Source organism: Micromys minutus (assembly GCF_963924665.1).
Source record: "Micromys minutus genome assembly, chromosome: 2".
NCBI lineage: Eukaryota > Metazoa > Chordata > Mammalia > Rodentia > Muridae > Micromys > Micromys minutus.
The window spans coordinates 15,833,382-15,858,500 of NC_137971.1; the positions used below are offsets into that span (position 1 = coordinate 15,833,382).

The 25,119-nt window shown below is 39.5% G+C and overlaps 1 protein-coding gene across 1 annotated transcript in view; it reads right to left on the reverse strand.

Moving 5' to 3' along the window:
- SLF2 (SMC5-SMC6 complex localization factor 2) overlaps positions 1-24,333 on the reverse strand; it is a 54,730-nt gene extending 30,397 nt beyond the window's left edge. Inside the window, exons 1-9 of the mRNA XM_080912098.1 lie at positions 24,073-24,333; positions 21,150-21,193; positions 19,984-20,720; positions 17,794-17,848; positions 14,558-15,522; positions 13,499-13,569; positions 8,588-8,710; positions 7,626-7,793; positions 4,854-4,956 (exon numbers count right to left, since the gene is read on the reverse strand). Of these exons, the coding sequence (XP_080768224.1) occupies positions 4,854-4,956; positions 7,626-7,793; positions 8,588-8,710; positions 13,499-13,569; positions 14,558-15,522; positions 17,794-17,848; positions 19,984-20,720; positions 21,150-21,193; positions 24,073-24,212 (2,406 nt within the window). The 5' untranslated portion in view covers positions 24,213-24,333. The remainder of the gene's footprint in view (positions 1-4,853; positions 4,957-7,625; positions 7,794-8,587; positions 8,711-13,498; positions 13,570-14,557; positions 15,523-17,793; positions 17,849-19,983; positions 20,721-21,149; positions 21,194-24,072) is intronic.
- Between the last annotated feature and the right edge of the window lie 786 nt (positions 24,334-25,119).

A 25,119-nucleotide genomic window follows, 5' to 3' on the forward strand; every position in this document is an offset into this window, starting at 1 on the left:
TGTGGCTGAGAATGGTGGTATACATCTGTGAGCTCAGCACCAGGATTAAGGGCAGCCTACACTATGCAGTGAAACTCCTGTCTAAGAAAATTCACAAGGGCCCAATTGGATCTCTGGAACCCAGATAGTAGAGTGAGAAAACCAACTCCTAAGTGTACACACACACACACACACACACACACACCAACCAAACAAACATTTAACTGTAAAAATGTTTGTAGAAAACACACTACCCTTTTCTTCTACCCAGAACCATAGACTGTAACTAAGATAAATTTAAATCTAAAGTATAAGAACAACCCAAATCTGCACAGCCAGGCACAGCTTAAGCTTTAAAAGATAATCTACTTTAAGAACATCTTTGCTGTGTCTTTGTTAAGCTCTCCTACCAGGAGAAAGTAACACATGGGTGGGGAGCATCTCGAGGAGGTGCCAGAGACCTGGGATAGGTGAGGCGCTCTAGAATCAATGAGGGTGACCTAAGCTGTGACTCATAGCCACTGGGGGATACAGAGCCTGAAGAGGCTACCTCCTGTAGCCAGGCAGCAACTCCAGTGGAGTGGGGGAAAACAACCCACTCACAAAACTTTCAACAAAAAATTTATCCTGTTTACAAGAAATGCAGGGACGAGTATGGAGCAGACTGAGGGAATGGCCAGCCAATAACAGGCCCAACTGGAGATTCATCCCTTGGGCAAGCAGCAATCCCTGACACTATTAATAATACACTGTTATGCTTGTACACAGAAGTATAGCAAGACTGTCCTGTGAGAAGCTCCACCCAGCAGCTGACTCAGACACCCACAGCCAAACAGTGGATGGAGCTTGGGGTCTTTTATAAAAGAGTTGGAAGAAAGATTGAGGGCCCAAAGGGAATAAGTACTCTATAGGAAGACCAACAGAGTCAACGTGAAAAGGTTTTGAACTTGAGACGTTCCTGCCTCACCCTCTGAAGTCACCATTATTAGAGATACAAAACAGTATGCCTGGCTCATTTTTATTACATTTTAGCAAACAAACAAGAAAGTAGCTAGGCAGAGTATGGTGGTACAAATGTATAACCAACACTGAACTATACAGCCTAACCCTAGTCTTCAAACAAATCCAACTGTTAGGACTATTAACATTAAAATTTATCTAATTTGCAAAAGGTAAAAGTCAATGTTTTTCTAAGCATTATAATGGAATTGAAAAACAGATGAGAAAATGTGTCATAAAAGAGCAAGTATTTATTATTTTAATTTTCAAAGAATGATTCAGAAAGGTATAAAAATCTGCTTAGTGAAAAGTATTCTTGTATGTGTGACAGTCCACATCAACATCATAAACATACAGACTGTGGGAACCCCAGTATGATAGTCAAGTTTACAATTATAAAATTACAAATATGCAGGTGAGGCAGAAGTGTAGACGTTTCACTGAAAACTGCCGAGCAGACAGTTATCTTCAGATATGCACATGCACTATGATGAGAGGCACACTGTAAGAGTGATACTAGCAAGCTAAAGCCTGTTCAGGGATAGCACCAAGGCACCGAGACCAACAGGAAAGATGAGGAAGGATGAGGGTCATGAGTTATTTTAAAGTAACAAGACAGATGAGGTTTACTGTGGGAGCAATAGAAACATAATCAGTACTAGCAGATCAAAATTGTTAAACATTTCAGGCAAATGCTGCTCTGTGGTCTTTCTACTACAGGCTGTTACTGTGGACAAAGCTCCTCTCCCCCACGGCAGGAAGCTCACTCTATTAATTTCTTTGGTAGGAGTTGTGCTGAAAACAGCTTATTTGGAACCTATATCTCTTTATATGGGGAAAAGGGTAGAGGCCATTCAACCAACTTCATTCCTCTGATACCATCTTAATAGAAATATCTCATTGCAGGGTGGTGGTGGGAGGCTGAGGCAAGTAGATGGAGGCCAGCTTGATCTATAGAGCAAGTTCCAGGACAGCCAGGGCCACAGGGAGAAGCCCTGTCTCAAGAAAGCCAAGAAAACAAAAGCAAAAACTCAAAACACCACTAACTACCTTCCATTAAAGAAAAACAAAAATTTCTCTTTCTTTTTATACTTTCCACATTCTCTGGTCTCTTTTATTTTTCTTCACAGTACTTGACTCTTAAACCTTTAATCCCAGCAGAGGCAGGTGGATCTCTGAGTTTGAGGACAGCCTAGTCTACAGAGGGAGTTAGTTCCAGGACAGCCAGGGCTGTTATACAGAGAACCAGTCTTGAAAAAACAAAAACACGCTCCACCTGCTGCCAACCACATGAAAATAATAAAGAATATACTAGAATGTCTCTAGAGTCTTGCCAAATAGATTTTCTGACACACTCCCAAAGTCCAGAGTAGAAATGCCATAAATCTTAGTTCACAAGTGTGATGGTCCCCACAGGCTCATAGCAAGTAGCGCTATCAGGAGGTGTGACTTTGGCGGAGTAGGTGTGGCTTTGTTGGAGAAAATGTATCACTGGGGCTTGGGGGCTGACGTTTCACATGCTACAGCCAGGCCCAGTGTGTCTCTCCCTGCTGCCTGCCAATCCAGATGTAAAACTATCAGCTACCTCTCCAGCATATCTGCCTGCATGTTGCCATATTCCACACCATGATGATAATGGACTAAGACTTTGAACCATACCCGTAAGCCCCAGTCAAACATTTTTCTTTATAAGAGTTGCTGTAGTTATGGTATCTCATTACAGCAAAATACCACCGATTAAGACATCTAAGAACAGGTTGGTAGATCTTTGAAGCCTGGTCTACAGAGTGAGTTCCAGGACAGTAAGGGCTACATAATGAGACTGTCTTTAAAAGGAGATAGGGTTTCCAGGGTAAGACTTTGTATATATGTACATGAAAGCATATATAATCACCCACACAGGCCCTTGTTAAGGCAAAGGTAAACACTGCTGGTCTTGTATCACTCTGACCTTATTTACTTAGAGGTCAGACGACAACCTCAGGAGCCTGCTGTCTACCACCATTTGGTTCCTGGAGACTGAATCCAGGTTGTCAGGCTTGGAGACAAGCACCTTTATCAACTGGGACATCTTGCCTAGACCATTTCATCTTACTCTTTAAGAAAGGGTCTCTTGTTGAACCTGGAGCTTACTGATTCAAATAGAATAGCTGGCCAGTGAGCCCCCACAATCTTCCTATGTATACTTCCAGCTGTATACAGGAGTTGCAAAGATGTGTTCCATTCCTGGTCTGCATATGGGTCCTCAGAATCTGAACTGAGGCCCCTTGCATATGTGCAGTAAGTATTTTACACAGTGTACTGGCTGGTTTTGTGTCAACATGACACAAGCTGGAGTTATCACAGAGAAAGAAGCCTCAGCTGAGGAAATGCCTCTATGAGATCCAGCTGTAAGGCATTTTCTCAACTAGTGATCAAAGTGGGGAGGGCCCAGCCCATTGTGGGTGGTGCCATCCCTGGGCTAGTAGACCTGGGTTGTATAAGAAAGCAAGCTGAGCAAGCCAGTAAGTAACATTCCTCTGCATCAGCTCCTGCTTCCTGACCTGCTTGAGTTCCAGGCCTGACTTTCCTTAGGTGATGAACAGCAATGTGGAAGTGTAAGCTGAATAAACCCTTTCCTCCCCAACTTGCTTCTTTGCCATAATGTTTTGTGCAGGAATAGAAACCCTAAGACACACAGAAACATCTGCCCTGTTTGTAGGGCAAATTTTTGCATAGTACAAAAATCCTTTTATACTTAAAAATGGTTTACTTCCACTATTTGCTATAAATCCAGAATTTTATTAAAATAGAATACACCAATAGTCTGAGAAAAACTTGATGTAAGTTAGGTGGTAGTGGCACCTTCAATCCCAGCCCTTGGAGGTAGAGCCACTCGGATCTTTTGAGTTGGAGGACAACCTGGTCCACAGAGTTCCAGACTGGCCAGGGCTACAAGGAGAAACCCTGTTTTCAAAAACCAAAACCAAACAAACAAGCAACAAAACTTGCCATGAATTTTGTCCTTGGAAGAATTCTACCTTAACTGGGCACTACTGTAAACAGAGAACTAACAACATTGAAAGCCCTTTCCATGGCTCTTAAGCTCTGCTAAAATCCACTATATTAAATACTAAATTACTGTCTTCTTGACATACCCAAAGCAATAAACATCGACATTCATGTCTAACATATCTAGAGGAACACCAAAGCAATATATAAAATCTACATCATTTAAACAGAAACAAGGACATATAAATGAATTAAGTATAAAATATGGACACAGAAGAGAAACATTTCATTGAGTTTTCATAAAAACATAAGTACATGGGGCTGCTGAAATGGCTGAGTGTTTAAGAGTTTGCACTGCTCTCATAGAGAATCAGAACTCAGTTCCCGGCATGCATGTCTGGTGACTCAGTCACCTATAATGCCAGTTTCAAGTGATCTGACACCTCTGGCCTTCACAGGTGCCTGCACTCACATGTATACACTCACACGCAGACAAGTATGAACAGGGAATATCAGGACATAGGTACTCCTGTAACTTGAGAAAGACCATTGGCTCTTACTGCCTCATTTTATTCCCCCAGGAATCACGGGTATAATATGTGCACGAGAGTAATATTTTTTTCTGCTTAAAGTGAAAAAGAAAGAAAAAAATATTTATTCATTTATTTAGTGTGTATGGGGTGTGTGCATGATCTAAGTAGAAGCCAGAGCACAACTTTGAGGTGGTTCTTTTGCTTTTACCACATGGAGCCTGGGCATTAAACTCAGGTAGTGAGGCTTAGTGGTAAACACCTTCACTCCTGAGCCATTTTCCTAGACCCTAGGAGTTTATTGAGTAGGAGATACAGTAGGTACCCTCTATAAGCCCCAAACAATTCTCTTACCCGAAACAGCCACTTTAACACAGGTACAGGACATTGGACATAGTGGTATGCAGTGGTAAGGAAGCCTTGTGTAGTCAAAAAAATCTGATCTGTTTTTCCTGATCTGGAAACAGAAAATCAGTGATTGTTACCCATAGGAAAAAAAACCTCCAGCACAAACACATTTGACATAATTGGAGAAATGAGTAAGCAAACTTCAGTTGATGGAGGTGGATTCCACACTAACACGTAACAGGTTTATACATAACTGATGGCCCATCTGACTCATCTGTGAAGCCCACATTCCTCTGTGGACAAAGGCACATTTGTATGCAGTACTCAGAGTATACCAAGTCCGAGGACATAAGCTTTTGTCATTCTAGGGATGAACTTCCTAAAACTCAGCATCAGAATCCACGTGGTATTTAGACCTGAAATACCACACATTCAGAACAATATCCCAGTCTAGGCATTGGGCAGAGCCTAAGAACTGTCTACCTCAGTATGTTTTTGTCTTTCTCAATGGTACCTAAATTCTGATTTTTAGCTGGGCAAAAAAATCACTTGCAATTCATGGTACTGCTGACAGTTCACTCAATCAGCCACAAGCAAGCTCAGGCTGTATGTGGTTTCTGAGAATCTAAGCAGGAAGCCAGCACTGCAACACTATAAAGCAGTAAGATATTACTAGTGGAGAAAAACATGGCAAAAACAATACACCAGAGCCAGGACTCCCTAGCCATGAAGTAAAAAAAAAATCTTGGTCAAGCCCCATCTTCTGACAGCCACTGTTATTACTGTTGCCATTGCTAACCCTTTCTTTTTGTGGTACTGGGAATGTTTTTGGAGAAAAGGTTCTGCTCTATAGGCTCAGGGTGACTCCAACTTGTGATCTTTCTGCCCCAGCAACTCTAGAATTACAGCTGTGAACTGTCATGGTTGGACTTTACAAATTCAGTTCTCCACTTTGAGATAGTATCTCTTATACCTCAGGAAGTCCTCAAACTTGCAAGTTGAAGATGACATGGAAAGTTTTTCACTTTTATTTACCCATCTTTTGCCACTACTACTGGTCTATGTGGCGCTGAAGAGCAAACCCAGGGCTCTGTACATGCTTCATAATCACTATCAACTGAGCTAGTCCCAGATATTCCACATTTATTTAATCCTAACTGATAAAAGTATGGGATGTACTGTGCTTGAGGCCTTTGGTTTTATTTCTAGCACTGTAAACGCAGGAAATTCTAAGCTGACACCTGGAAGGCAGCAGCTGACTCTCTTACTGGGCCCCAATCAAAAACTTTTTTTAAAAAGATTTATTTATTTTATTATATATTTTATATGAGTACACTGTTGCTGTCTTCAGACATAACAGACAGAAGAGGGCATTAGATCTCATTACAGATGGTCGTGAGCCACCATGTGGTTGCTGGGAATTGAACTCAGGACCTCTGGAAGAGCAGCCAGTGCTCTTAACTGCTGAGCCATCTCTCCAGCCCCCAACCAAAAACTTTTAAGAGCAACTTTTGAAAAAGAGATTTTATTTTATGTATATGGGTATTTTACCTCCATGACAGATATTCTTGGTTGTCAATTTGACTATACACGGAATTAACCAAAACCCAAACAGCTGGGCACATGTGTGAAGGGTTTTTTCTTTTTCATTTCTTTTTAAAGATTTATTTTCATGTGCATTGGTGTTTTGCCTAATGTGTATGTCTACATATAGGTGTCAGATCCCATAGAACTGAAGTTGAAACAGTTGTGAACTGCCACACGGGTTCTCTGGAAGAACAGCCAGTGCTCTTAGCTGCTGAGCCATCATTCCAGCCCTGTTTGAGATTTTTTTCCCCCCCTTAATAAAATCGTTTGAATAAGAAAGACCCATCTTTTTCTTTCGTTTTTCTAGAAAGGGTTTCTCTGTGCAACCCTGCCTGACCTGCACCATACTTTGTAGATCACATTGGCCTCAAACTCAAGAGATCTGCCTGTTTCTGCTTCCCCAGTGCTGGAATTAAAGGTTCAGGTGCTGCCTACCACCCAGCCTATATAAAGGACATAGAAGAAGAATAATTACCCACTCCCTCTGCTTTGGCTCTTGTTTTCCTAGGAAGTTCATTCATTCACTGGCATTAAAGCAGTAAAGCTTACTTCTTCAGGATTCCAGAGTATACTGAAGATCAGCTAAGACATCCAACATTTGGACTAATAACTGGACTTTTGGACCTTTCTTTTGTAGACAGCCATTGTTGGAGCAGCTAGACCACAGCCTGTAAGCCATTCTACTAAATCCCCTTTCTATACCTACATATTCACTTTGTAAGTTCTGCTCCTCTAGACCAATGGTTCTCAACCTTCCTAGTGCAGTGACCTTTTAATACAGTTCCTTATGTTGTGGTGATTCCAACAATTAAATTCTTAGATACTTCATAACTATAGTTTTACTACTTTTATAAATTGTAATGTAAGTATTTGTGTCATCCAATGGTCTTAGGTGATCCCTAAAGGGGTCATGATTCACAGGTTACACACTCTAGAGCACTCTGACTACTATACCTGTATGCATATATGTGTACTACATACATGCCTGGTGTCCACAAAGGTCAGAACAATGTCAGATCCTCTGGAACTGGAGATATCTATAGTTCTGAGCTACCATGAAGGTGCTGGGAATTAAACCTGGGTCCTCAGCAAGAGCAGTTAAGTGTTCTTAATACATTGAGCTATCTTTCCAGCCCTTAGAACAAATTTTTATACAGGAAAAAAAAATCCAAATGTTTATGATTTACTTACTTGAGAATAAGCTTTTCCACAGCACTTTCTCCGATAAAACCAGAGTCTCTTAAATCTAAGGTATACTGATTGAAAATTTTTCCAGAATTGAGGAAATTAAATATTTCTTCACCTGGATGATGATCAGGAATAGCATCAACTGTAACTGAAAATCTCTTTAGAAATTCCCTGGAATACAAGGATCATTGAATATCAAAGAGTTAGGACATACATGATTTTGTACTTAAGAGATGAAGGCAAAACACTTGGTAAACTCTTAAGAACCAACATTTCGTATGTGCCTTTTTTGAGACAGGGTTTTTCTGTGCAGTCCTAGCTGTCCTGAAAACTTGTTCTGTCAACCAGGCTGGCCTTGAACTCAGAGATCTGCTTACCTCTGCCTCCCAGGTGTGGAATTTATGGCATGTGCTAACATGACTGGCCCAATGGATATATATATATATTAGCAAATTATAAGTTTAAAAGATTGAATAACTTAGGCTGAGGAGATATCTCAGTAGGTAAAGTACCAATTTCAGACTATAAGACTGATTTAAGAATATTTTAGCCAGGTGTGGTGGTGTACAACTTTGACCCCAGCACTGTAGAGCCAGTGGCAGGTGGATCTCTGTGAGTTCCAGTCCAGCCTGGTCTACAGAGAATTCAGGCCACCCAGGCCTCTTACACAGAAAAATCCTGTCTCAGAAAGAGAGAGTGAGAGTATGAGAGTGTGAGAGAGATTGAGACAGACAGACAGAATGTTTTGTAGTCCTTCTTATGGCTACACATTTCACACTTTCAGTAATGAAAACCACCGAGTCTTTCAGTGTTAAGATGTAATTTGGTTTTAATGTTTGCCTTTCATCAAAACCCAAGTGTATCTCAGTCACTGAGCAGCCAAAGTACCAGCTGTTTTATATAAACCAAATTTTTAAAAATGGAAACAGTATTAGAAGATTCTAGATATTGTACAAAGGCGTTACCTGTGTTCTTCCAAGAGGCCATCCTCATCATCTGTACTGTCCTGGTCTCCAATTCTGATAGGAGATTTAATGCCACGGCCCTGTCTTATGTCTTCCTGTAGCTGCTTCTGTAGTTCATCTAGCCTGAAAATGGAAAAGAATGCCATAATAAACAATCCACATTCATTCATTCATTCTTGAGACAGGGTATTTCTATGTAGTTCTGGAACTCTATATATGAACCAGCCTGGCCTTAAATGCAGAGATTTAAATGACTTCTGAGTACTGGGAGTAAAGGCATGCACACCAGGCCAGGCTTATGATTTATTTAAAAACAGATAACTTTTGCTGTGATCTAAAAGCTGCACCAAGGAGAACTCTTACCAAGTATTGTTATATAACAAATTATGTTATAATATAGGGCAACTCATATCTCTAAAATATATTATACTATTTTTTAAAAGTTCTATTTTATATGTATGTGTTTTACCTAAATGCATGTTTTGCAGTACCCACAGAGGCCAGAAGAGGGTGTTGGATGTCCTGGCACTAGAGTCACAAATGATCGTAAGCAATCATGTGGGTGCTGAGAATCAAACATGGGCCCTCTGGAAGAGCAACTAGTACTCTTAATCACTGAGCCATCTCTCCAGCCCTTTGGATACTTCTTTACAACTAGAAATTTAAGAATGACATATCCAAACCAGAAATAGGAAAAGAAAAAAAAAGTAAATAATGATCAAATTTGATTATCTTCTCTAATCTTTAATGCCACTGACATCTTGTAGACCAACACCCTCATAATGTTAATTAGGTTTTTGTTTTCATCATGGTCACATGATTATTATAATCACCACATGTAACACTTACCGAGCACTTACTATGGAACAGCAAACCACAAATTCTTAGTGAGATTAAAGGAAAATTAAGTGATCAATAAACTCACTTCTGATGGGTCAATCATCACACCAAATATTACTTCTGTCTTTGGTCTGAGAACGCTCAATATTATCACCATTACCATTGTGTGTGTTGAATAGGTCTTTTCATGTATCCTAGGCTGGCCTCACACTTGAGATCTTCATGCCTCAATTTGAGTGTCAGTGTGTGTATATTGCCACATGTAGCAATGCTTAATTTTAAACAATTTCTCTAAATTCAGAGGGAAGAACTTTTAACCTAAAAGCATGAAGATTTCTTATAGTTATGTTTAACAAGTTTGAGATTTGTAACTTCTATGTAATTCAGTTACCTAAACTTGCTTTTTTTCCCCTTAAATATTTATTTATTCATTGTATATAGGTACACTGTGGCTGTCTTCAGACATACCAGAAGAGGGCATCAGATCCCATTACAGATGGTTGTGAGCCACCATGTGGTTGCTGGGAATTGAACGCAGGACCTCTGGAAGAGCAGTCAGTGCTCTTAACCACTGAGCCATCTCTCCAGCCCCTAAACTACCTTTTAAAGTTACTTAAGAATTGATTCTTTTTTAAATTCATGTGGGTGTGACTGTGGTGGCTAGAAAAAGATGTTAGATACCTCTGGAGCTGGAGCTATAAACAGTTGTGAGTTGTCCAATGTGGGTGCTGGCAACTCAACTGTAGTCCTCTGAAAGAACAGCAAGCATTGTTTATCAAAGTGCCATTTCTCCAGCTTTCTAAACAGCTTTTTAAAGAAACATTGTTTATTTACTTACTTACTTATGTATTGTGGTCATGGTGGTGGTTGGTACTGTTACTACTGTGCATGCTTGAAGGCCAGAGGTCGACCTATAGGAATCTTTTTCCTTCTACTATGAGGATTCTCAAGATTGAACTCATGTCATCAGGTTTTAGTGGCAAATATTTTTACCTACTGAGCCATCTCACCTGCTCCAGTCAACAAACTTTTAATGAAGTTTTCTGGGCTAGTAGACATGCTGTTCTGGTATCATTAACAGTTAAGTCAGCAACCACACGCATAATTTTAACTCAAAGCTTAATTTATGTGTGTGATTATGTGTGTCCCACATATGTGTGTGCTTCCATGGAAGCCAGAAGAGGGTGTTGAAGCTCCTGGAGATTACAGTCATAGGTGGTTGTGAGATACCAGACTTGGGTTTTGGCACAGCAAATATTCTTAGCCAGTGAGCCATATCTCTAGGTCCATTGTTTAAACTTTTTATTTATACTTTAATTTTTAAGATTTTATATAAGCCAGGTATAGCGGAGCATGCCTTTAACCCCAGAACTCAGGAGGCAAAAGCAGATAGATCTCTGAGTCTGAGGTCACTCTGATCTACACAGTGAATTCTAGGACAGCCAGAGCTACATAATGAGACCCTACCTCAAGAAATCAAAAGTAAACAAAATTACATTTCCGTGTGTGTGTGTGTGTGTGTGTGTGTGTGTGTGTGTGTGTGTGTGTGTGTGTGTAGGTCAAAGGATAATGCAAGAGCCAGTTCCTTCCTTACCCATTGGAGTCTTAGGGATTGAACTCTGGATGTTAAGCTCAGCAAGTGCTTTTCTTTACCCACTAATCCATCTCTCTGATCATCTGATCTGATTTATCTCCATTTATTTATTGATAGATATTGAATTCATGACCTTCTTTCTGACTCAGTTTCCCAAGTTCCTGAATTACAACAACGACCAATATATTCAGCTAATCACATAAATGTCATTAGAAAAATCATGACTCTAATTTTTTTTTGATGTGTATGAAGTGGGCTGCTTATCACTTTGAACTATTTCCTCCAAAGAGTAACATGACACAGAAAACACGTGTGGTTATCTTGGTTTCAAAACTCTTTCTTAATGCTGGGCATAGTGGTATACACCTGTAATCCTAAAATTTGGGGCGACTGGGAGCAAAAGAATCCAATCTTTGAGGCCAACCATGGCAATATGCTGAGATCATGCTTAATTAAGTAAATAACCCTTGCCCCAGCCCAAAAAAACAGTATAAATAATGTCTGAGATTGGTAAACATTAAAAAGGCTGGATTTCAAAATGTTTATTTCCCTAACTGAAATCAATTTATTTATAACCAAGAATAACTATGGTTCCTTACGTAGAGTAGTTTATATCCATATTCTATGAAAACTGAATTTTTGAGAGTTAAATGTTAATTTTTAAAAATTATGGAATGCTCCATGAATATGCTTGTCATCCTTGAACAGGGGTCAAGCTAATCTTCCTTGTATTGTTCTGATTTTAGCATATGCGCTGCTGAAGTGAGCACAAACATAAAAATCAAGATCCTACTGTTGTGCTAACAATTAAAACTAATAAAAAACAGGCAAAGGCTCTCAATAGACATTACTCCAAAATTATCAAGAGGCCTAACACCACATGAAAATGTATTAAAAATGCCCATCAAAACCATGATGAGAAACCATACCATTCCATGTCCTTTATGATGGCTATGGGGATGGAGGGAGGCAGGGAAAGGGGGCAGAGAATATGAATATGAATGAATAGCAAGTGCTGGAAAAAGTATGGAGAAGAGAAATCCTCATGCACCGCAGATGCTAATGTAAAATGTTGCACTTGCTACAGAAGACAGTGTGGTGGCTGTCCCAAACTCCTACAATGACCTCACATTCACTAAGTCCTGGTGTGGGTCCAGACTCAAAATAAGCAAAAGATACATACATCATTATAGCATTTTTTTCCTACAATAGCCGAGAAGTGGGCATTGCCCAAATGGCCATTAATTGATAAATGGACAAAATGTGACAGGTATGCAAGATGAAATAGTCAACCTCAAGAAGGAAATTCTGACCCAACTTTCACTATAAACAATGAAGATATTATGCTAATTACAATGCTGTAAATATAATAAGGAAGCCAAGAAATGATCTCACATGAAATATCTAGAGTAAAAAAAAAAAAAAAAAAAAAAAGAAATATCTAGAGTAATCAACTTCATAGGATCAGGAAGAAAAATAAAAATGGTGGTTTGCCAAAGGCAAGGAGGCAGATCAAACTAGGAATAGGCATGGAGTTCAGTTTGAGAAGACGAAGAACACTCTGGAGCTAGATGGTAGTGATGTTAGTGTGCTAATCTAACCTGTACTATTGAGAATAAGATGTAGGGCTATTGTGATGGCTCAGAGCATAAAGCACTTGCTGCACAAGAATCAGGCCCTGAGTTTGAACTCTCAGAACCCATACAAAGCTGCATGTATATACCAGGTGTGTTGGTGCACCCCTTTAGTTCTAAAACCCAGTAATTCTGTAAGTTTGAGGGCAGCTAGAACTATAAAGCAAGATCCTATCTCTAAAAATAGGATACCGGATGCATAATTCAAGTGTCTGTAATCTCAGTGCTCCCACAGGAAAATGGGAGGCAGAGAAAAGAGACTCCCTGATGAAGCTCATTGGTCAGCTAAGGCTAGCATACATAGTAGTGAGGAGCCTGCCTCAAACACAACAGAAGGTGAGGACTGATATTCAAGGCTGTCTTCAGATCTTCACATGCATGCTACAGCAAACATGCACTTAGCACACTCATGCATATAATGCACATGCACACATATAAAGAAAATGCATTCGACTCATGCTTTTCATCAAGGATATCAATTAAGATATTGTTATAACAAAAAGAAACTTATATTTACAATGTAATATATAGCATACTGTAAAAACCTGTATCTTTTGATGTCTCTTGAACAAGAGAATACACCTTATTTCTAAAACAGTTGACAAGAGAATGAGAATAATGGTACTCCTACAAATTCGTGTTAATTTCTAGTTCTCTTGGTTGGTTTTTTCCCCCTTTGGTGTACTGGGGACCAAAGTCACGGCTTTGTACTTGCTTGGCAATCACTTGACCACTGAGCTAAATTCCCAACCCCATGGATACTAATATATCATTCTAAGGTAAATAAGGCCAACCACATAGCAAAGCAGTTTGTTAAATGTAACAGATTATGATTTAACCAACCTCTGTGTGTCTTCCATTTCCTTTACCAGTCGCTCTAAGGTATTTGTGTAAGTTCCACTCTGAGTGTATTCCTAAAACAAAAAAAAAGTTTAAAAAATACTTTATAACTTACCTTAGTAGAAGAACTGGGCTATTTTAGAGTTGTTGAGAGCACTAATGGCTATTTTCTATATCAGTAACCTGGGTCTGGATGACACCCTTCTTCAAGGAAAAATTTCATCATCATGCTTTAAAGCTAATATTCTATACTGCAGGCAATTTGATCTCAATATCCATTAGGAAGAGGGACACTGGGTGTAAACCCTGCTAACCTGAGGATCTGAATGCAAACACCCAAGGGCTCTGTGGTGACCCTATCTTTGCTTCTGCATTCTATTTTAGTGACGTCAAACTCCTACTAATTTTTAGGTTTTACCATGGAATAGTACACCTTCCCCACCAAACTTTACAGAAATCTTAAAATTAATACAGTTTACTCCCAAGATAGAATGAAGCACTTTATAAATAAAATTGCACACCACAATTAACAACATTTCTACACTCTACCTTCATTTACAGCAGTGGTCTCCAAAGCAGGGGGTGTGCAAGGTGATCCATTGGGGTGCAGGAAGAAAATAATAGAACTTCTATTTATATGGAACTTCTATAGAAACTCCAGTAGAACTTAATCTATAGTAACTTCTATGTAACTGCCACAGGAAATACTTATTTTTTTCTTTTTCCTTCTAAATCTGTTTTTTGTATATAATTTATTTCAAAAGTACACAGTATTATAGTGGTACATGTATAGAATATATAAATTACATATATATACTGGGGTACATGCTTAAAGTTTCCTTTTAATAAAAAAGTACATGTGATCAAAAAAGTTTGGAGACCACTGATTAACAATAATAAAATTGAAGACACGGGGAACTCATTTACCAAACAAGAATTCATGTCAATCTAAAATGATGAATTGTAGTAAACACTGAATTTTAAAATGTTAACAATCTATCTTTTTTAATTAATCCATCTTTCCCCCATCAAGTGAAGACAAGTTATCATAAAACTACTTACCAAGTAGTCTGACGGCTGGGATCTAAGCCCCTTGGAAAATGCAGGAGGCTTTCCTGAAGTTGTAGGAGTCTGACTGAAGTTCAGAGCCATTATTTCTTCCAGTGATTTTAGTTTTTCCTCTTCCTCATCACTCTCTAAGGTGTAACCTAAACTTTCTTCATCACTATCAAAATCACCCCTGAATTTCCTTTTCAGTGCACTGCTACCTGCATTGGAATTTCCTGAACTCTCTTTATCTGAAGGCGCTGCAGGACTTGGGACACATGGCACAACTTCCAAGGCAGCTGGGGGAGATGCTGATGGAGGGGCATACTCTGAATGCAAAGGTCCCCCAGAATTTTTCCCTGAAGATTCATTAGAAACAGCCTTAATAGTCTTTGCTTTGTGTTCCTTGTGTTTGGAGGATTCTGTAGAATGCCCAGACCGTTCTTTTGAGGAGGAACGCTCTTTATCTTTTTTAGGAACTGGAAGAGTGCAGTTTTTAGCATTCAGCGGCACTCGAGAAGAAACAGCACTTGGAACATGGGGAAGTAAAGGTAGCTTTGTCTCTTTTGATGTCACAGAGCCAGCCGATTTACTCTTCTGAAGGTTGCTAGCTCTTTTAATTGTAGACTTTTCCTGAGGTAAAGATAAGTGGGGTTTCTGTATTTTAGTCTCTTTGGTACTTGCTGCGTGGACTTGGTCACTATTCCTGGAAGAATGGTGGCCAGAATTCGAAGGTGCCAAGTCTGCAGAAGAGCGATTTGTTTCATCAGGTTCCTTGGCTATATCTTCCAAGCGCAGAACACCCCCAGGAGTCTTCAGTGCAATGTGTCTTATAAACTTTTCTCTCTGATGGGATGTGTCCGGGCGCTTCTCTAGAAAGGACTCTTTTGCTTTTGGTATGATAGATTCTTTTGTGCTTTTCAGGTCTGAGTCCACAGAGTTCCTTTTTCTTTTGTCGGAGAATTTATTCTGTTTAGAGCCTAAAATTAATTTTTGTCACATCAGTGAGAAGTATACTCTTCTGTCTGGGTCAAGCTTATTCACAGAATACTCTGAAGAAATGTTTAAATTCTAAAGTTAGGCTGAGATTATTCACCATTCATGTAATGGGAAAAAAAAAACTTAATGCTGTAATTTTACAGCAACTGACAGTGACGTCAAAATAAATTTATTGGGCTAGGTGGTGATAACACATGTCTTCAATTCTAGCACTCAGCAGAGAGGTAAGGGGATCTTTGTAAATTCAAAGCCAACCTGGTATACATAGAGTTCCAGGACAGCCAAAGCTACATAGAGATCCTATCTCTAAATAAATAAAATAAATAAACTCGATCTTGCATGGTGGTGCATATCTATAATCCCAGCAGTCAGGAGGATCATGAATACTAGGCTAGCCTGGCCCAGAAGAGGGTAGGAAGGTTGGACAATACAGTCTCAAAAACAACAACCACCACCACTACCACTACCCCAGCCAACCAAAAACAAAAACAAAAAAACAAAACAAAATCAATAAGTAATAGACTTACGCAAGTATTTTCATCTAGTGATTACCACTAATTCTTATGTCCCTCTAGTTTTCAGCTATGATAGGTTTAACTGTGTCTTCACAAGCACTACAAGACGAGATACCATGCGACTACCTGGTACAAGTCAAAGAATGCTGACGATAACAAGCAAACCCCTGAACCTATAGATGTAAAGAAGCATTTTTCCCCTAGAGTTGTCAGAGGAGAGCCTTACCAATGCTGATTTTAGACTTCAGCTATCTAGAACTATGAGGTAATAATTTCTGTGGTTTTAAGCTATCCTAGCTGGGTACTTTGTTACAGATGCCTTGTATTCATTAACAAATGCAAGCAGAAATACTTTAATAACTATGTATTTTCTGGGCAGTAGTGATGTAAGCCTTTAATATCAGCACTTGGAAGGCAGAGGCAGACAGATCTCTTGAGTTCAAGGCCAGCCTGGTCCACAGAACAAGTTCCAGGACACCCAGGGCTACACAGAGAAACCCTGTCTTGACCCCTCCCCATGACACCTCCAAAACAAACAAAACCTATATATTTTTTGAGTTCTGGTTTATATGAGTGTTTGAGTAGAGGCTGAAAATTGCTGTTGGGTATTATCCTTAATCACCTTCCACTTTATTTACTTAAGCAGGGTCTCTAGCTGGACACAGATCTTACCAATTATTCTAGCCCCTGGGGATCCTGTCTCTTCCTCTAGAGCACTTGGTTTACAGGTGGGATGCTACTCTTGCCCAGCACTTGTATGTTGTCTGGGACCGGAACTCTAGTCATCATGCCTACACAGAAAGTACTTTACCCACTGAGCCATCTTCAGCTTAAGTTAATCAGTCTTTACAATTTACATTATGCTAAAAAAATTTCATTGAGCCTGTTGTGGTGGCACATGATTTTAGTCCCAGCATTTGGGAGGCAGAGGCAAGCCAATCTTTAAATTCAAGGCCAGCTTGGTCTACATAGTGAGTTCCAGGACAGCTAGAGAGATCCTGTCTTTAAAAGAAAAAAAAAGAAATTAATTAACCCATACTTTATTCGTTTAAAACTCATAAAGATTGGAGGCATTTAGTAGTAGATACTTGGCTAGCCCATGCTTAAGGCTCAGAAAGACAAAGAAAACCAGTAATGTACACAATCTGTATTCTCAAAATCAAATTTGCCTACATTGTGTGTGTGGACAAATTTCTTACCATTTTTGAGTTTGTTTGTTTGTTTTAGGTTGGGGAAGAGGAGTGATGCAGTGTCTCATGTACTCCAGGTTGGTCTGGAACTCATTATGTAGCTGAGAATGACCATGAACTTCTGATTTTTCTGCCTCTACCATGCTGAGCACTTAGTTTGATGTGGACAAAGATTCAGAAGTGAAACACTCAATACCAGTATAAAGAATATACTGTTTAAAACACACTATTAGGAACTCCTAAAGAAGGCAGAAAGAAATCAAGAGAACATTATTTTTTTGAGATCAGGTATTATCTATGTAGTTCAGGCTGACTTCAATTTCTAGAGACTCCTGTCTTAGCTTCTCAAGGACTTGAGATTACAGATGTGTGCCACCATACCTAGCTCTGAATATTATTCTTTTGGGATATAGTTTTATCAGACACTTAACTATTTGAGACATTTAATTCTAGGAAGGGAACTGCATATTTGAACAAATTTATCTTTAAAAACTGGTATGAAAAAGATACAAACTTAGAAATTCTGTTTAAGTCTGATGCTACTTACCTGAAAGTTCCCATGAGTCTGAAGATGATCTTTTTCTTGAGAGATGTCCATTTTCCTATAAGGGAAGGGAGAAGAAAATTAGGAATTTTGAGAAGTAAAGAATTACAACTGAACAGGTTTCTAGATGAATAAAGCAAGCACTTACATTCAGAGGTAGCTTTAAAAAGAGACTTTATAAAAATCTTAAAATTAAGATGTAACTCAGGGGTACAGTGCTTGTCCAGACACACAAGGCCCAACTGCAATACCTAGTATTAGGGAAACACACACACACACACACACACACACACACACACACCCTACATAATCTTGAGGCCATCTGTATCATTTAAAAAAAAAATCACAAAAATGAAGTCACAGTTTCATAATTATAACAGTGATTTATAACTCAAAAGTTAATATAGTAGGGCTGGAGAGATGGCTCATCACGGACTGCTCTTCCAGAGGTCCTGAGTTCAATCCCAGTAACCACATGGTGGCTCACAACCATTTGTAAGGGGATCTGATCCTCTTCTGGTGTATCTGAAGACAGTGACAGTGTACTCCCATAAAACAAATAAATAAATCTTAAAAAAAAAAAATCAATACAATAGTAGACTATGGTTATATGGATTAAATATTACATCTATTATCATCAACCTCAGAAGGTACAATTTTATTACAACAGGCCTCTATATTTACAAATACCTTCTAGTAATATACAATGCTGATCTCTTTTTATTTACACCTAGAAGATTATAGTTTTTCATTTACCTGATTTGAAATTTTCATAGTAGCAGTTCTTTGCAGGGGACTCAACCCAGGGCTTCTCACATGCTTGGCAAACACTCAACCAGTTAGGTGCATTCCCAGCTCTGTGCTTTTTGTTTTTGAGACAGGATTAGTCTATGTAGGCCAGGAGAGTCTCTGATTCATAATCCTTTACCTTAGCCTCTTAAGTGCTAGAATTGTAAGTATGTACTTTTCATATCTGACCTTAGTTGTTCTTTAGGTAGATACAATTTGAAAGTAACAAATTAAGGTTCTAGAGAAGAAGAAATGCTTTAATTCTAATCTGATTCTGTATTCTCAAAAGAAAAATATGATAGGACTAAAAACTATGTAGTTTTCTAAGACATCAGGTATGTTCCTAAGACCCATACCTAATCAATTATCTAAGATTTATATATGAGGCTGGAGAAATAGTTCATCGGTTAATAGTTATTATGTTCTTATAGAACTTGAGATTGATTCTTAGTACATACATGGCACAGCTCACACCACTGTAACCCTAACTCCAGGGGATCTGGCAGCTTCTTTTGGCCTCTACATATAGGTTCAAGTAAAGTAAATAAATCGAAGCTTTATATATAATCTGAAACAGTGGTTCCTGAACTTTTAAAAGGCAGTTATCTATAGGCCTTTTAACTGAAGACTGCTGCGCTTTGACTACAGTTTCTTACTGGGACAGAGAGTGCATTTCTGACAATTTCCCAAAGGCCACTGCCACTACCACTCGGAGGACATTTTGAGAAGCACTGCTCTAAGTTGTTTCCTGTTCTTTTATATTTGCCATTCCTTAAGCACCTTCTTTTGGCAAATCTTTATAAAATCACAACACTTTCCTGAAAGAATGTTTCATTCTTTGGGCTCAGAGGGTAAGAGCACTGGCTGCTCTTCCTGAGAACCTGGGTCCAATTCCCAGCAACCACATGGCATTCACAACTGTCTGTAATTACAGTTCCAGGGTATCTGATACTCTCACACAGACACTAATGCATATAAAAATTGAAGAGGAATCATTAAAAAATTTTTTTTAAAGATTTTTGCTTCTGGTCTGTAAAAAATTAGGGTAAAGACTAAATTTAACTGGGCAGCGGTGGTGCAAGGCTTTAATCCCAACACTTGGGAGCAGAGGCAGGTGGAGCTGAGAGTTTAACATCAGCCCAGTCTATGAAGGGGAGAAGAATCAGGACAAGGGCTACACAGAGAAACACTGTCTCAAAAGCCAAAATAAATAAATTAATTAAATTTAAAAAAAAACTTACAGAATTCAATGAAGGGTAGAGATAACCTAATGAAACCAGCATCAGCCCAAGTTATGTCCCCGTATTTCCTTAAATGTTATGGATTAATATAATAGTGTCTTTAGACTTAGGTCTAAGCACAGTACAGCAGTAACAAAGCTACCTCAGTAATTACTATACATACCAGATTGGAAAGATTACTCTTCCCAGGTACAGCCTCATTATGTTTGCTGTGCTCATGCCTTGGCTTACATTTTTTCCCTACAGCAGAGGACTTTAAGGAAAGGTTCCTTGTTTCTGAGAAAGAATTTTCTGAGTTGATTCTCTGCTCCATTTGTTCCTTTCTCAACTTCTTCTGTTCTCGCTCTCGGCAGTAAGAAGCTAATGACAACTGGAACCTAGCCCCCAGTGGGCTTTCTCCTGGATGGTGCCTGGATAGGCTGCTTCTGCTACTAACACTTCTGGAGCTGTTCTTGAAGATGTCACCTTCTGTGGCTGGGGCCTGTTTTCTCGAGTCTTCACTGTTCTTGCCTCTATCTTTGTCATTCTTCTCCCTGTTACTTTCATGAATGAACAGTGACTTCCTTCTCTCAGGAGATCGGTGTTTTTTCTTCCGTGCCTTGATCTCTTTGGGCAATCGATAAGAGGAAGGTGCATAGATGCCTGCTCCCTTGGGTAAATATTTGGTGCTTAGAGACATACAAGGCCGACGTGACTCATGGACACCACGATCTTTGTGGTGCTCTTTCCCACCTTTCATGAAAGCTTCTAAAATAGGACTTTCTTCTGATGACATTCTTTTGGGTTTAGGTTTTTTTGGTGGAGATAATTTTCTTTCAAATTGCTCTGTCCCAGTGATGGATAATCCATTTCCTCTGTATTTGATGTTTGATTTTTGAGGAGAATCCAACATATGTTTGTCTAAAACAGCCACAATTAAAACACATATAAATCACACATTATTAAAAATAAACTAATGTGTCTATTATTATTAACTATTAACTTTTAACTGTACTGAAGCTACTAAAAAAATTCAAGCCAACTAATATGTGGTAATAAAATATATTTTGGGTGGAAGAGAGAGAAATTTAAAAACTGGTTTATCTTTTATTAAGTTTTTATATCAACCAAGCTCCCTTTGGCTTATTTGTGAGCTACTTCACTAGAGAACACAAACAACGTAAGCACTATAAGCTGGAATACTTTTTATGTTAAGAATGCAGAAGAGATGGATCACTGTTTACACATTTTCATTGTAACAAACATTTCTCAATTCTGAACAGTATAATCAGAAATTTAGAGGCTATTCACCTCTAAAACAACCCATCAAAAATACATTAACATGCATACCTTGTTTTGAAGCTGGCTTGAAGAAATCTATGATTGATTGCTTCCTGAAAATAAAAGCATAACTAATATGACATCACAAAATCAAGTATTAAAACCTCAATATTTTAGATTAAGTAGTGAATGTAAGATTCATATAATACGGGCTGAATTCCACTGTCTGATTTAACAGTCAAGTTCTAAAAATGTCATAGTTTGCTAAACCACAAGAAAATTAAACACTAAAACCATATTTTGCTAAGTTTATAAACACAATTGAGACTTATGAAATCTAGAGTACTAAAATGGTTAAACTGAAGGGTGACTCCAGGGCACTGACTAAGTGCCTATGGTCACAAGCTAAGATAGGAGATCCTGGGGAGAAACATCTGACTGTATTTGTTATATGCAGTGACTAGAGAGACACCATTCAAACAGAAACCTGTAAGGAATAGAGATCATAGACCTTAACAGAGACTTGAAACAGTAGAAAAGCAGATGGGAGAATGAACAATTAGGTTGATCTGAAAAGTAACATGCAAGGCAAATGCAGAAAGAATCATTCATGAATTGTATACACTGATCCCTATAAACTATGAGACACAACTTGTGTTTCAATTAAAAAAAAAAAAATCTAAGATTTCTTAAGATTAGCCAGGAGCAGTAGCACACATTTTTTAATTTCAGCACTCAGGAGACAAGACAGGTGTTATCTATGTGAATCCAAGACCAGTCTGGTCTATGAAGTGAATTCTAGGCCCAGTAAGGCCTACATAATGAGACCCTGTCTTGAAAAACAAATCAAAACAAACAAAAAGGACAAAAACAAGCAAAGAGTTCAAGGGGCTGAGGAGATGGCTCAGTGGTTAGGAACACTTGCAGCTCTTGCAAAGAAGCCAGGGTTCCCTGCACCCACACAGCTATTCATGAATGACTAACTTCAATTCCAGGGACAAGTAATGCCATCTTCTGGTCTCCTTGCACCAGGCACACACATGGTGCAGATATACATGCAGCTAAAAATATTCATTCACATAAAATAAGTTAAACACTTAAAAAAAAACAAACTTAAGATAATTTTAATAAAAGCAGTATACTACATTAAGTAAAATAAAAAGGGAATCCGATAGTTAACAAGTATAAAACCTCAACCAAACAGCTTTAATAACACATACGGGTTACTGCAACCTAACATGGGCATAAGCTTATTACTGGAACCCATATTCTGATCTGTTCATGCATGTTGAGATGTTACATGATGAAAAAAACTGAGTAAATAATTTTTTCCTGAGACGTATTCATTCTGTTGAAAGAGAGCAAACAAGCAGAAGGCTACTGTTGTCATTAAATACTCCCCCACTGAGGCCAGTACTCAGTAGGAAAACCTGAGCAATCCAAACCCAAGGCTGATCTCCTTTTCTATCTTGGACATTTTACTGGTCAGATTAGAAGAGCAACACACATTTTTACTGGTTTACATTTTAGGCTCCATGGGTATGTTGAGAGAACCTAAATGATCATGAGAAACATGAGTGACAGGTTATGGGAGAATACATGCATTTGTTTACAGAAAGTAAATTACATTAGGTAAATTAACTCCACCGCGGAGTGAAGGAAGAAATGCTAGCCTGCAAAGGGAAGACAAATGATGTTCTATTACTGGTAGTGGAGAGGTGCAAAAGAACCCAGCAGCAAATAAAAACCAAGATACACGCATCTTTTTACTAAATAACAACACCATATCCCTACCCTAATGTATTAAGCCTAATTACTGCTTTTCAATACACCCGAAAGGAAAGAAAATGGCTTTGGGTAAACTATGAAATAGAAATGAACTCTGTAGAGGTAAAAAAAATTTTTTTCATAAGTCAAGCACACAGAAATGTCCATTACTTATGTATAACTGATTCAAAAAAAAATTACAACAGTTTCACAAACCTTTATCTGAAAGTTCTAGGACCAAATGTGTTAGAATTTTCAATTTACTGGATTTCGGAGAGGAAATAACTTGAAGGTATTACATACAGCCCCCAGCAGGATCTGGTGCTGCAACCTGTGGTCAAAATACTACTATTTCTCAGCAAGGCTTATTCACGCTCACACTTATTAGAATAAAGACCACCCACAACCTTATATTAGCTCTGGTCAACCTGGTTTGGCTGCCAAGTAAGCTGTGGTAGAAAACTCAGTAAAAACGTTTGCTTTTCACAGCGTTCTGGCTTTCAGAATTAAGATAAAGGAATTGTGAGTCTGTGCTACAATATTAAAACATAAATTTACACTTAAACCTGTTACCAGTTCTTAAAATTAAAAATAAAAAAAGACAGTACCAAGTTCGTAGATAATTTGAACATGTTTTATTGTCAGAGGATGTCATTTGATGAAATTCTACATCATTACAATAGCTCCCAGAAAATCATTACCATATTAAAAAAAAGAAAGAAAAAAGAAAAAGGAAAAGAAAAGAAAGGTCTGTTGGCGAGGGAGAAAGTCACTCAAAGAGAAAACAGGCGCATTCCAAAAATCTTTTTAGAATGAATGGTCGTATACACTGTACTACTAAGTAATTCGTGGGTTTTCCTTATCTCATCTTACATAATTAAACTCTGTAGAAACCACCAGGACCAGAACGATCTAGAGGCTTCGAGTAGGGAGGGCCCCAGAGCAAGCGCTCGAAAAGGAGAAAAACAACCTTCTACCTAAAGCAGGCTCTCCGCAGCCATCTAGGCTGGTGGTCACTAGACCAAAAGCAACACCCCAACTACAGAAAAGGAGACTCCAACTCCCAGAAGCCCCCGCGCGAAGGCGGGGTGAGGGCTTGCAGGCCCCAGAACATCAAGGCCTGAGCTCGCTGAGGATGGCGGGAACTGAAGAGCAGCCGTCCGCAGTCCTCCCTTATACCCGTGTCCCCACGACCCGGCCCCTTCTCAAGCCCTCTGCACGGTACCTGTCCCCAGGACTCTCTGTTCTTTTTCCCGCTGCAGCAGGGGTGGTACTACCGGGTCTCAGATGGCAGCGCGGGGGCGACGACCCCGGGGCTGGGGATGAGGGGAAACCTGGCCTAGCGGGCATGCAGCGCCTTGTCATGTCGGCGCCGCTGGCGACGGCGGCATGAGCTGTGGCTGGAGAAGCTGGGTGCGTGGTTGCCGTCTTGCTGCTGGGACTCAGGGAGGCTGTCGGTGCAGAGGTGGGCGGCACCCCCTACTCTCTTCATGGCGGTTCTCTCTTCGGAAGTGACTCCGGTGTGAGCGGGAAGGAACCTGAGGACCATCAAGGGGCGGGCCTTACTTGAGGTGCCGCGTCTCAATTGGCTGACCTGTGGGTCACTCTGATGGTGGTGCAATAGAAAGCCTCGGCCTGCCAGGAGTGGGCGGGTTTTTTGGAAGGGGGAGGGGAGAATGAAAACTGCCCTCCCCAGTCCCGTCACGTGCGCCTGGGGCGCGCGCCTCTTCGTCGGGGCCGCGTCGGCCTTGGCGGGTGCGTGGGAGTGGGAAAGAGGAGGCTGTGGTGGGTGCTACGACAGCTGGCGACACCCGCCTGATCGAAGGCTAGGGGCCAGGTTTGCAGAAGAAAATCCGAGCCCGCAGCTGTCTGCAGTGAGGATGGCGAACACTTGTCACGTTTGTGCCACAGAAGTACACAACTGCGCTAATATTACATAGTCACTTTTGCATCTTAGGCCAAAATGCCATAACGCTGTCACCATTTCCTCTCTGTTCCTTCTCTTACAGTGTGATTTGACCGTTCTGTGAGGGATCTTCTGTACAGTGATTTAGTTGTTCCATCTTTTGTTTTTTTTTAAGGAAGGTGGGGGGGCACTCAGTCATTGAATTAGACATTTTTTAATGTCTGCTGGGTTTCCCATGAAGTCCCTGCAAATAGGCTTTTTTTTTTTTTTTTCTATATCTGTAAAGGACTTGTACTTTAAAGGCTGTTAGGTTGGGTTTCCTTTTTTTTTTTAATTTGTATTTATTTATGTATATGACTGCTCAAT